The sequence below is a fragment of the Dermacentor silvarum genome, chromosome 5, assembly GCF_013339745.2.
Source record: "Dermacentor silvarum isolate Dsil-2018 chromosome 5, BIME_Dsil_1.4, whole genome shotgun sequence".
In the NCBI taxonomy this organism is placed as follows: Eukaryota; Metazoa; Arthropoda; class Arachnida; order Ixodida; family Ixodidae; genus Dermacentor; species Dermacentor silvarum.
This window is the reverse complement of record NC_051158.1, coordinates 125,661,129-125,674,026: the sequence shown is the minus strand read 5'-3', so window position 1 is coordinate 125,674,026 and position 12,898 is coordinate 125,661,129. Positions and strand designations below refer to the sequence as shown.

General features: G+C 48.3%; 1 protein-coding gene across 1 annotated transcript in view; it reads right to left on the bottom strand.

Moving 5' to 3' along the window:
- The window catches only part of LOC119454400 (neuron navigator 3-like), an 832,501-nt gene that overhangs the window by 547,883 nt on the left and 271,720 nt on the right, over nt 1–12,898 (bottom strand). Inside the window, 1 exon segment of the mRNA XM_037716347.2 lies at nt 3,669–3,937. Coding sequence (XP_037572275.2) covers nt 3,669–3,937 — 269 coding nt within the window.

The following is a 12,898-nucleotide window of genomic DNA, read 5'->3' as shown; positions in this document are numbered from 1 at the left end:
AACTCACGAGAAGGACTGACCACACTGAAAGTGACGATTACGAAATATTGAAAACCGAGGGAGGAAGCGGGGGCTCACCGCACGCTTGCTTATATGAGCATTAAGGTGCCGGCATGCCACGGGGCAGGGGTCAAGAGTGACTCCACCTGAATCAATCAATCAGTCAGTCAATATATCTGAATTACTTAATCAGTCAAATAATGTTTTCAGTGTTTGTCTCGCATTGCCGCCATTTCAGATGCAATGATATATTTGGCACCTTTAGTTTTTTAGATGCCATACAGATAATGCACGCCCGGGGGGAGGGGGGGGGGGGGAGGGGGGAAGCGATTCGACGCCGTACTTCCGCAAAACACAACGTGTTTGAACGTTTTGAATAAAGGACGCCCGAATGTCTTTGACTGCCGGCCAAGGTACTCTGGAAAATTCCGGTGTCTTTTATTCAGAACTCCCTCAAAAGCTGTTCAAGCCACGACGACACTTATTTAGGACTGACGTATAAAAACACATAACGCTTGTCAATGCTTACGTTCATCTCGCGCCTTCGACCACACGCTCAAGTGCTTCGGCAATCACTATGGCGACCGGTTGCCAGCCGTGCGTGAACACAGTTTGGAATGCCGGTGGTCCCGTTACGGCTTCGGGAAATGTTCCTAAAAGAACCAGCTGGCACTGCGCTTGGCAACACACCTCGCGCCGACGGGCCGGCGTGGTTTACGGCGACCAAACCTGACCGGTGCAGTGCGAGGGATGCGTCGCATCGCAGCAATTTGCGCGGGCGGCTGCGCTCGCGTTCTCCCTCGCTCTCCCAATGCCTGGAGCGCGGATGGGTTTGAGAGGCTCGGCTATTCATTACGCCGGGATTAGGATCAGGTGGGGCTTAATCTGCGGGGCAGGCATGCGAGGTAGTGCACAGGCGTGGTTCTAAAGGAGGAGGGGGAGGAAACGGGAGTTTCCCAAAACAGGTGACGCACGCGGGCGAAGTTTAATGCCCGCCACAGACACGGCGCCGGGATGCGGGAAGAGTGACGATACTGCCGTGCTGGATCGTTGCACCCTGCGGGTACGTCGTCATCGCGGCTTAATTATGAGCGTTCTCGTCGAATTTACGATGCGGATATTTATTTGCTTGTGTGGCCATATTTCAATTTAAATTTCACAAAGTTTTACCTTTGAACGCATAGGCGCATTGACGTACATTTTTGGTGTGCTGCGTAGAGCTGCAGGGCAGGGTGCATTTTTATTTCCTGTTTTTGACGCTTACGAGGATCTTCATTTTTTTCGGAGGTGTTGCGCAAGCGATGCGATGAGAACTCGGTAGTTTTCGCTGGGTGATTTATGTATCCAAGCCGCGGCAACTGCTGTGAGAGATGCAGCGATAAAATTTACCACTCGGTGGTCTTAAGCGCGCAGGGTAATTAAAGCAAATGAGGGTCTCTGCATTTGCGTTGCATTGCTATGCTGCCGCCACGGTCGGTATACGAAATGACAACCTCATGCTCAACAGCGGAATGCCATATGCACTGCGTATGGTATGGTATAGTATGATACACTTTATTACGCTCCCTCGGAACGCGCGTCAGCACGTAGCGGGCCGCTCCCACGTCGGTGAAGAAAGGCACTGTTTTTTATTGTATGTAACATGTATGAATACTACATCATGTTAGCGCACTGGAAAGGTAGAGACCTAAGCCTGCACTGGAATAGCGGAATGTAGGTTGAGACGAACTACAGCACTGGTAGCGGATTTCTCTGACGCTGTGAACACTCATATTACGACAGAAACTTTCTTGTGCTGTGCGACGTTTCACTTAGAAAGAGAAAGAATAGCAAGAGAGCTCGTGGCGATCCTGCGGCGCCGGCACATTTGCGTTTAGAGATGTCCGAATAGTGATTTTTCAGACCGAATCGAATAACATCAGAATAAAAACGAATTGAATAGACTAATATTAGAGTTGTTTTTGAATATTGAACAGCCGTTAACATGATGTTAACATCCTAGTATTTTTAAAGTTAGCAAGTTTACATCATTACATAGTACGTTATGAAGAGTTGTTTATTGAAAGCAGAAATGGAGCATTAGGAGCAAACAAGTAGATTATTTGCATGCACAGGACTCTTCATACTGAAGAGTGCGAATTATCGTTGTATAGCCTGTAAAGTATAGCTATACCTAAGTGACGTAGCCTGCTCCACTACGCAAGTTCTCGTTTTATGGATGAAAATTTACCGTACTTTTCTACACTCTTACGTTTACTTAGTTGCAGCAGACGTTTGAAATATTCGAGAAGTGCTGGAAAAAATATTCGCGTTTACGAATAGTGACTACTCGATTCGAAGACTGAATCTAATAAGACACTATTCGATTAATTAGTCGTAAGTTTCGAATATTCACACTCTCCTAGTTACGTGAGCAGGTAAATGTAAGAATGTGTCATTTCACTCAAGCTCTAAAGGTAACCCAGCATCGTAATATGTCACTACTTGCGCTACTACTCATGTCTATACAATTTCGAATTACAGCGGGACTACGTCTCTGCTGTAGCACGCCTGTATTACTGCGGCGCGATAACTCTCGAATAATTCAGTATCTGTAAAGAGGGCAGATTAAACGTTTCTCTTCACGTATCGTTATCTTTCATTCATTCATTTAAGAATGGATGTGGTGGAGAAGCCGGTGACAGAGTTCATGTGTTGCCGACATTTTAAGTACGCAGTAAATAAATAAATAAATAAATAAATAAATAAATAAATAAATAAATAAATAAATAAATAAATAAATAAATAAATAAATAAATAAATAAATAAATAAATCAAGAAGGTTGAAACATTGTCACAGGGAACTTGGATTTTCTCAGGTCTTCCCTACCGACAGTAAAGAAACAAAGCGAAAACAAAAGACGCTGAAGTTTACTCATGAATTATTGTATTCAAGTAAGAGGCACAACGCCAACAGTGACGAGTTTCGCGGGCTTCTTTCACGCTTGGAAAAACACTTCCATGTGGCACGTGACGAGCAACAGAAAGCTGTATCGAGAGTTTTTCGTGTTGCTCTGCAATTATCTCATTGACACTCTTAATCTAATTATAATATTTGAATATTTGAATAATTAATTACGACTAATTGTGTAATTATCAGGAATGCAGAAAATAATCTGAGTATCTCGAAGCGACGGCAAAGAACATTACCTTGGTTCTATCCATGCGCAGCTACGTGGCCATTGGCATATTATTAAAGTTTGGCTCAAGTTACGTGGGATCATGGTGAAACACTGGACACGAGTAATGACTTTTTTGAACCATCTTTCAGAGCGCCCGGCAGCAATAGGTACCAACAGATGTCACCAACCTAGGGCACGTTGCAGAATAGAGAAGCGCGAACTTTGACGTAGGATAGCAGGAAAGTTGCAGGACAGCTGCTTGTATTTGATGATTGCGCTTCTCGCCAGCGTGCCGCAACTGGAACTGAAGCGCGGGCTATGCAAAAGCAAAACGTTGCCCGTAAGACAAAATGCGAAAAAAGAAGTAGCTCAGCGTGATAGCTGGCCGTCTTTCATTAAAGCTACGGTCTTACGCATTCTGAAAATGAAGTGGCTGAATGGTGCAAGTCGTGCTGTTGTTTAGAAAGAAAAAAAAAACTAGCAAGTAGAGGAGACATTCTCACTCACCGGCGATGTGGTTGAGGCCGTTGCTGGCGACAATGCCCGCAGGCAGGGCCGAGTAAGAACCGGGGGAAGTGGACGGATGGTGGTTCTTGGACGAAGCGACGGCGGAGTTGTTCCCCGGCGCGTGCACCAGCCGGTTGTTGCAATCGGTGGTCGCGGGGGGCGTTCTGCGGTGAAGCGTCCCTGCGCACTGCGCCGCCGGGCCGGGCGCCGGAATAGCACTGGAGCAACCTTCCTTCACGCGAGCTTTCGTGCCGAGCAGTGAGGGAAGCCTGCGGGAAGAGCAAGAGCACGCGTTGCACTTGAGGGATGGCGGGACGATGCAGTACGGGATTAGAAGATCGTGGGGAGAGAAAGGATGGGGGGAACGTTTTTAGGGAAGCGATGCCAGCGAAAGGCGCGCTTTAGGGTCTGGCTGGGCGGTCTATATCTATAGGGAGGAGAAAATGGTGCCAGGAAGATAGAGGTTGCTCCTGGAAAGAAACAAAAAGAGTGGAACTTACACGTAAGATAGATGTGTTTATAGAAATGTTCGGTAAAAAAGATGTCCTCATTAGTTTGTTTAACCACACATGAACGTGTCGTGTCTAGAGCTTACATATATATGCTAAATTTTTTTTTGTGTGTGTCTGGCTACAAAGATTACCCGAGAAATGTCATTACTTCCGCAGCATCTAACGATCCCCGGTATACCGTGGCCCATCTGGGTCATGGTCGGGGTCTCCACTTGGCGAGTCGCCAGTTTGAGTATCAACGCCGCTAAATTTTGGGGAAAGTATTGTCCAACGCTTAGCGGCTGGCGACATGCACCCCAGGCTGACACTACCATAACACGGGGCGCCGTCGTGCGTTTGAAGGCTCCCTGGTTGCTTGCTCCTTATGCCCTTTTTGTCATAGTACGGATGTGTTAGCACATTTAAGGCTTCTCTACTCTTTTTGTCACAGTGGAGGAAGACGAAGTGTTTCTTCTGTGGAACGCATCTCGCCCGTCTCTGTGTTTTTCTGGACTTCTAACTGCAATTGTGGGGTCTACCGCCCCGCATATCGCGGTGATGGACGGACAAGTTCACGGGGCCCCGCCTGGTTCCGGTTCACCGGCGGGCATCGCTTCGAGGAAGCGAGGCAACACGTCTAGTGAGAGCGAAGACACCGAGCTGTACTCCGCCTCAGGTGACGAGTCCTCGGAAGACAACTTTCAACCTGTCTTGCACCGCAAGGCCAAACGAAGGATCATGAACGCGTCTTCGGCGTCAAGTTCGACCACCGTGAAAAATGCGCCTCAACGATGGCCTCATTCCACCCTGTTCGTGCCGCAGAACACAACTGACAATCTGCGCGTGCTCAACAGGCAAGCACTTTCCTTGTATCTAGAAAACACCGTGCCGAATGAGATTAAGGATGTCAGGCTGAATACAAGGAAAAACATTATGGCGATCGATGTGAAGAACTCGAGTGCGCTGAACACATTGCAGCATATAACGCAACTGGGCAACATCAAAGTCCGATCCATCGTGCCCGCTGATGGTGCCACTGTAACAGGAGTCATTTATGACATCGACAACGAAATTTCCAATGCAGACCTGCCAATTCTCATAAAACCGGCAAGCGAAAACAACGTCATTGTGTACGTGGGCCGCCTCGGCAACACACGTTGTGTCAGAATAACATTCAAAGGCGACTGTCTTCCCTCGTACGTGAAGGTAGGCCACTTTCGCCACCCGGTTCGACCATATGTTCCGAGGCCTATGCAGTGTTTCAACTGCCAGAAGATGGGTCATGTGAAGGGCGTTTGCAGAAATTCCGCAATATGCCCCAGATGCGCCGAACCCCACCCAGAAGAAAAGTGCAGCGCAACTACTTTGAAGTGCCCAAACTGTCAGGGTGCTCACAGTGCTTCTTCCAAAGACTGTCCACAGATTAAGAAAGAGATTTCTATTCTTAGACAAATGGTGAGAGACAGCTCAACCCACAAAGAGGCCGCTGAAAAAGTCCGACGAAGACGACGCCACCGTCGAAGGTCCTCACGACGGACAACGTCAACTTTTAAAGATAGGTCGACCGTTCATAGAACACAGCCAGCTGCTGCTCTGAGCGCGACAAACGCCGAGGTTGGAAGAGAGAAAACTGGGAGATCTCTCTCTACAAAGGAATGGCCACCTCTTACGCCTACACGACCTGTAGCAGAGCCACAGCAGAAGCCACCTCCTCCAGTACAGCAAGGTGCTGCATCGGATGACTTGCAGAATACAGATAAGCAAGTGGTCGCTCTTCTGCGACCCCTAATGAGTGCCATTCGCGTGTTATTGAACAACATGCAGACACCGTCAGCCAGAAGTGCACTTCAAGTACTGGACACTCTGAGTCCGGTGCTGGCAGCCCTTGAGTAGACCATGGCTCAACAGCTACTGCCTTTCAGGGATGAGGTCCGAAAAGCAACAATTTTTCAGTGGAATGCCCGGGGACTGAGATCACGCATTGCTGATTTTCGTCGGTTCGTTTACGCCCATATGTTTCCGATCATTGTCATCTGCGAACCGAACTTATCCCGCACAATCAGGCTCTCTGGATATGAATCATTCATGCCATCTACTACTGGTGAAAACAGCAAGGTTATGGTGTTTATTCGTCGCAATCTCACTTACATTCACCAGCCTGTGGCTCCTCATGACGACAATCAATATATATGTCTAACAGTGAAAAAGAAGAAACTTACCATCACCGTTGTGGGCGCTTACCTGTCTCCATCAAGTCGATTTGATCAAACAAGACTACGCGACATCCTATCATCAACTCCTGATCCGTGGGTCATCATTGGGGATTTCAACGCTCATCACACACTGTGGGGCAGTACGAAGATCAACGCGAAAGGCAGACATTTGTTATCCGTTGCCCATGACAATGAACTTTTGTTGTTAAATGACGGCAGTCCTACGTTCTTACGTGGCTCCACGTACAGCAGCTGTCTGGACTTGGCGTTTGTCTCACGAAGCCTCGTCAGACGTGCTGGGTGGTTTGCAGATATAGAAACACATGGGAGTGACCACATTCCCACATACGTCAAAATAAGCGGATTATCTCCTTCCAAGATACGCGATACCATCCAAAGAGTGGACTGGACCAAATTTCAGTCTCTCATGGAAGAGCACTGTCAAGACAACATTTCACATCGTTTGGAAGAGACTATCAAGAGTGCAGTACAAGATACTATGTGCACTCTCACATGCTCTTCGAAGCTAACGGAATTTGATATAGAATTAGAACGACTTCGAGCAATTCGTCGACGTGCTGAACGAAGGTACCGCCGCACGCATGCAATGGATGATTTACGGACCGCCAGACGCATCCAAAAGAAGATCCAGCGCCGGTTAGCTAAGCTGGAATCACAACGCTGGGCTGCGTTCTGTGTGTCTCTAGACCCTCGCAAGCCTTTATCGCAATTGTGGAGGACGGTACGAGGTCTCCGGACACTGCCCGTGCAGCGGTTTCCATTCAAGGCCCTAGCCCTTTCACAACAGCGACCGGATATTGACGTGGCAGAAGAGTTCTGCGCCAGATTATCCGGCCAACTCACTTCTCCCAACAATTTTCCGCCTTTGAGTAGCTCTCCACCACCGCGAGATCAACGCATGGATCTACCTTTTTCAATCCATGAACTTAAGGCAGCACTAGCTTTGTGTGGACGCACATCGGCTCCAGGACCTGACGGCATTTCTTACAGAGCCCTACGTCATCTGGGTGAGCGCGCAAGCATTGTTCTCCTAGAGCTCTACCATGAATCTTGGCGAGATGGCACGCTCCCGATAAGCTGGAAAACCAGTCGCCTGGTTCCACTACTGAAGCCTGGCAAATCGCCTTTGGAGCTCTCATCGTATCGCCCGATCGCTTTGGCTAGTTGTGTGGGCAAAGTAATGGAGAGAATGATCCTAGGACGCCTGGAGTGGTACCTAGAGTACCACAACATTTACCCAGAGGCTATGACGGGCTTTTGCCGTGGTCGATCATCAATAGATAACGTCGTCGACCTAGTCACCTACGTTCAGCACGAAAAATGCCGAAAGCGTCTTTGCGCTTCCTTCTTTCTTGACGTGAAAGGGGCATATGACAACATTACACATGAAGCCATACTTACTGCTCTCGAAGAGGTAGGTGTGGGCGGCCGGATGTTTCAATGGATACGCGACTACCTCTCCATGCGATCCTTTTTCGTGAACACTGAGGACGGCCACACCTCTCTACATTACAGCTACCGCGGCGTCCCCCAGGGCGGTGTCCTCAGCCCTGTGCTGTTTAATCTGACTCTCCTGTCTCTCATTGAGCACCTGCCAAGCACAGTTCAGCTATCAATGTATGCGGATGACATCTGCGTTTGGACGTCTGCAGTAACACGCCTACAACTGCGTGCGAGGATCCAGAAAGCCGCATCTCAGACTGCTATTTACCTCCGGAATCGAGGTCTGGAAATATCGTCTGAGAAATGCGCACTTGTGGCATTTACACGGAAGCCCATGGCAGACTACAGCGTATTGATAAATGGCCAAAGAATACCCTACATTCGATCTTACAAGTTTCTAGGCGTTATAATTGACAGAGACATGTCATGGAGCCATCATGTTTCATACATGAAGAAGCGGTTAACAGGCATCTGTCACCTGTTTAAGTTCTTCACTGGAAAGACATGGGGAATGTCCACAAGTGCTATGCTACAACTATACAATGTGCTGTTTCTTGGCTTCCTGCGGTACAGCTTGCCAGCCTTAACTAACGTCAACAAAACGAGTCTGCGCACCATACAAAGTGTTCAAGCACAAGCGCTCCGCATTTGCCTAGGCCTGCCTCGGAGTGCATCCACAGTGGCGACTATAGCAATTGCTGGAGACCACCTCGCCAAGACTCACATTGAGGTTGAAGCATTAAGGACACATATACGACATCTTGCCCGGACTCCCCACCACCACCTGGCATCTCTGCCAGCGGACAGACAACGTATCTCTTTCTGCCAAACAATAGCCACGCATGGTGAATCATTACCAACTTGCTTCACTCCTGCCGCAAGACCTTCGATTCCTCCGTGGTGCCTTACACAGCCAAATATCAACCTGACAATACCTGGCATCCACAAAAAAGCAGAGCTGTCATCACCAGCCCTTAAACAGCTCGCCTTACTTCTGTTGTACGAGAAGTACCAAGACTCTGCCCATATATACACCGACGGCTCCGTCCTACCGAACAGCTCTACCGCAGCAGTGGTGATACCAACGATGGGCACAACTATTAAATTCAAGACGTCTCACGTCACAACATCGACGGCAGCAGAGCTCGCAGCACTTTGTGCCGCGCTGCAATTCGTTAGTGATCAAGTGACACACAAATGGACAATTTTCTCCGACTCAAAGGCGGCTCTGCAGTCTCTACTATCACCTTTACGCCGCGGTCCACACGAGCAGCTGGTCTTTGAGATTGCCGAGGCAATACACAATCTGACTGAGATAGGGCAAGAAATAACTTTTCAGTGGCTTCCAAGTCACTGTGGAATTATCGGCAATGAACGGGCCGATCAAGCTGCCCGCACAGCTCATAAAGAAGATCACAAACGACCCATTCCACTTTCTAGGACTGACGCTGCACGGAAGCTCCGCGTGATCGCCCGCCAACGCACAAGGTCACAATGGAATGAATCGCACTTCATGCATGCTCGCTTATACTCTCTGGACCCAACCCTAAGCCTTCGAGTACCATCAAGGCTTCGCCGAGGAGACGCAACACTTTTGTGCAGATTATGGTTGGGCGTTGCGTTTACCAACGCCTATGCGTTCCGCATAGGAATGGCCGACAGCGCAGCCTGTGACCACTGCGGCAATGAAGAATCAATTGTACATATTTTGTGCGACTGCCCGCAGTACAGTGCGCAAAGACATTTTCTTACCAACACGTTCAACCAATTGGACGACCGGCCTCTGTCGGAAGAAAAAATTCTCCACCACAGACTGGACCCAACGTCACAGAAGAAGGACGCGTGCAGGCGCTTCTGCGCTTCTTACGAGCCACCGGCCTATCTGACCGACTGTGATTAGAACGCTCTTCCGGTGCAACGAAAATATCGCACACCTTCTTTGTGAGTGCCCTCGTTTTAACCCGCAGAGAGCAGCTCTCTCAGCCACGATAGGTCAACTGGACAAACGCTTAATAACGCAAATCAACATCCTTGTAAACTGGCCTACACGAAAAACAGCGCGAGCCACCTTGAAGGCACTGCTGCGTTATTTAAAAGACACCGAACTCAGTGACAAATTTTGACTGTACACTGTGTGACGTAGGATGGGACGTTGACACTATTCAACACTAGAACGCCTTCGCAGACTGACAATGCCCACAGAAACCGTTCAGTTGTGTGTGTGTGTGTGTGATTTTTTTTCTTTCCTTTTTTTCCCCTTTTTTGTACTTATTTTTTCTCTCTCTCTCCTGTCGAATCCCTTTACCCCTCCCCCGGTACAGGGTAGCCAACCGGAGATAATGTCTGGTTAACCTCCCTGTCTTTCCTTCACCTTTTTTTTTCTCTTTTTCTCTCTCTTGTCACAGTGGCACAAACGCATTGCGGGTGATAGGCCACGAATGCAGGACAGCCGCAACGTCAACGGCTGTAGAATAAACTAGCTTCCAAGGAAAGAAAGCGTACAATTGAAAATGAAGATAAGTGTGGTAGATTGTTTGTGGCGCTCAGTAATAAAATGTATTAAAAAACTGCATTCTATAGGGTGTATGCACTTGACGTCATCCGCGAGGAGCGCTACTGTCGTCCGCGGTTGCCACCATGTTGGCGGTCGCCGTCCTTAGGCGGCCTATAAGCCTAGGCGCTGGCAGTAGCGCAACCGACGATTTAGCGGAAGGTTGCACTTCAGTATTTATATCAATTGGTGTGTTCGGTGACTATAATGCACTTCAGTGCATACGCACGCGGTGTAGATAAACCTGAGCGATTGCACTATGAAGAAAAAGTGCGCTTGTGCGGCGGCGTCGACCTATTTGAGCTGAAAGACGCTGAACTTCAGCGTGATGTCGGGCTGCTGCCTCGCGTGGATTTCACCGACATCAAGGACTATCTTGGGCACGGAACAAGTTTTGTGTCGCGCGAGCAACTAAAATCATACAAATTCATGGAAGGCCATAATTATTTGACGAGCGGCTGGGTGCAGCAGCCGTTCGTCAAATTGTTGTTGTTGTCGGACAGGTGAGCAAGCTTCCGCCGTTTATTTTTGTTCGCGTTTTTTTTTTGTTCTTTTTTTGGTGAAATAACCGTGTGAATTGTGTGTGCATCCCATGACCACGGTAATGGGATGTCGCGGTCGCAGAGGGATTAGATGCAGCAGTTGCCAGCGGTTGTCTTCAAATGGTTTTTTAGACCTCCCCAACCGCTACGCATGTGCCGTGCATGTGTTTGTTTAGTGCTTGTTAGAGACGCGCAGCTTTCGAAACAAACAAGTATAATGTACTTGTAACTTCCTACCTCTTTAATCACCGTCATCATTTACGCAGTCCCGTAATTAAATTAAATGCCATTCATTGACGTCGCACAAGTTAGCGTTAACGTTGTTTTATTTTGAAAAGTAGTAAGTGCTCCAACTCAGTTTGCAGCCACCACAATTTTCAAATTGAATACAAATTTTTAGATCTCGACGCTTAAGCTGTCTGTACTCGCAGGTTTGACATTCACAGTCATTCAATGAAAAGCCGCTCGCACCGTGGTTTCTCATAAAATAAGACGGCGACACCGCGCAGTTCACCATTATGCCGCTGCTGCATTGGCGCACAACCGCGGCACGTATAGTCTCTCCGTGCACGCGGATACACTAATTCAAGTAATTTCTGCGTAGCAACACGCACTCACGGCTCCGCGCACAAGACACTGCTGTGTGCGAACTCCCCACGACGGCTTGGGCGATAGCGATCTCCAATACTTCCGCGACGCACGGACGAACCGACGACCGTAAACATGGCGCGGCTGTCCGGCGATGCTGTCGCCGCCTCGCGGATCGAGGTTCAGTGCATACCCTACTATAAGTTAAAAAAAAAGGTACAAAGAAAAAAAAGGAAAAGAAAAGGAACCGGCGTGTTAATGTTGCCGTTGCCGTTCCTGTGCCTGCAATGAGGTAGGGCCAAAATCACTTAGCGCATTCATCTGCTGGTGAGTTGAGGCATTCCATTTTTCTCGTTGTGTTAGTCCCACCCACTAACTAAACGAAAATGCAACAAATAGAGGTCTGTCACGCTATCGAGTATGAAAACGAATAAAAGGGACGCTCGAACTGTACACCTTTTTTTTTTTTTATTTCGCTGTCTAAATTCATTTCGAGCTATAAAAAAAAATGCTAGTATGTGCCGTAAAACAAACGAAAGAACGACATCACCACAAAAGTGATGGCTGCCAGCACTCCCATGTGGCAAATACGAGAACTACGGCAAGAAGTCAATATCTCTCTGGCCTTTTCTTACAGGTTGGTTGACGCTATGCGAAAAAACTAAAAGCGGTAGTCATGTGGTAACATAAAGAACAAGTATACTGTCGAACCTCCTAGAAAACAAAACCGCCACAGAAGGCCGCCGACAAATTGCGTCATACTTTATCCGGAGCTACTGTAGTAGCACGCTCTTTCGAAGGTGTATTTGTTTATAATTTTTTATCCGTGCGTCACTCTATGCGGCAATGCAGGAGATACAGCGCCGCAACAACACTCCTTTCAGTCGCGAAACGTCTGTGCTTTTTTTTTCTTGGCTGCGACTATTTTAGCGTGCTTTATGTCGTTATCAGTTCGAGGGAATTTGAGCACATCTATGCAGCGATGTGCAACCTGATGAAGGAGCCGTTGAAGAAGGTGGTGGCACAGCCGACGACAGCGTCATCACGCGGTGCCAGCCGGTATCTTACCACCATTTCTTTATCATTTTATTATCAAACAGGAAGTGTTGCCTGTCTATTTACGACTCTGGAATGTAGTTCCACGCCGACGAAGCTACATTGCATATATAAAGCACACCACTCTTGTATAATGCGCTGCAGTAGTGTCGTTCGGGAACATCGTTCCTGGAAGAAACTGCGCCTCTGCCACGCTGCACGCAAATGTGGCGAGCCGTTGCATTACGCGCTCGTAAATTGCGGCGAGAGAACGTGCGCGCCCGATACGAAGTGGCAATATTGCGCAGTAAACAACGCCGTCGGCAACAGAGGCAAGAGCGCAGCC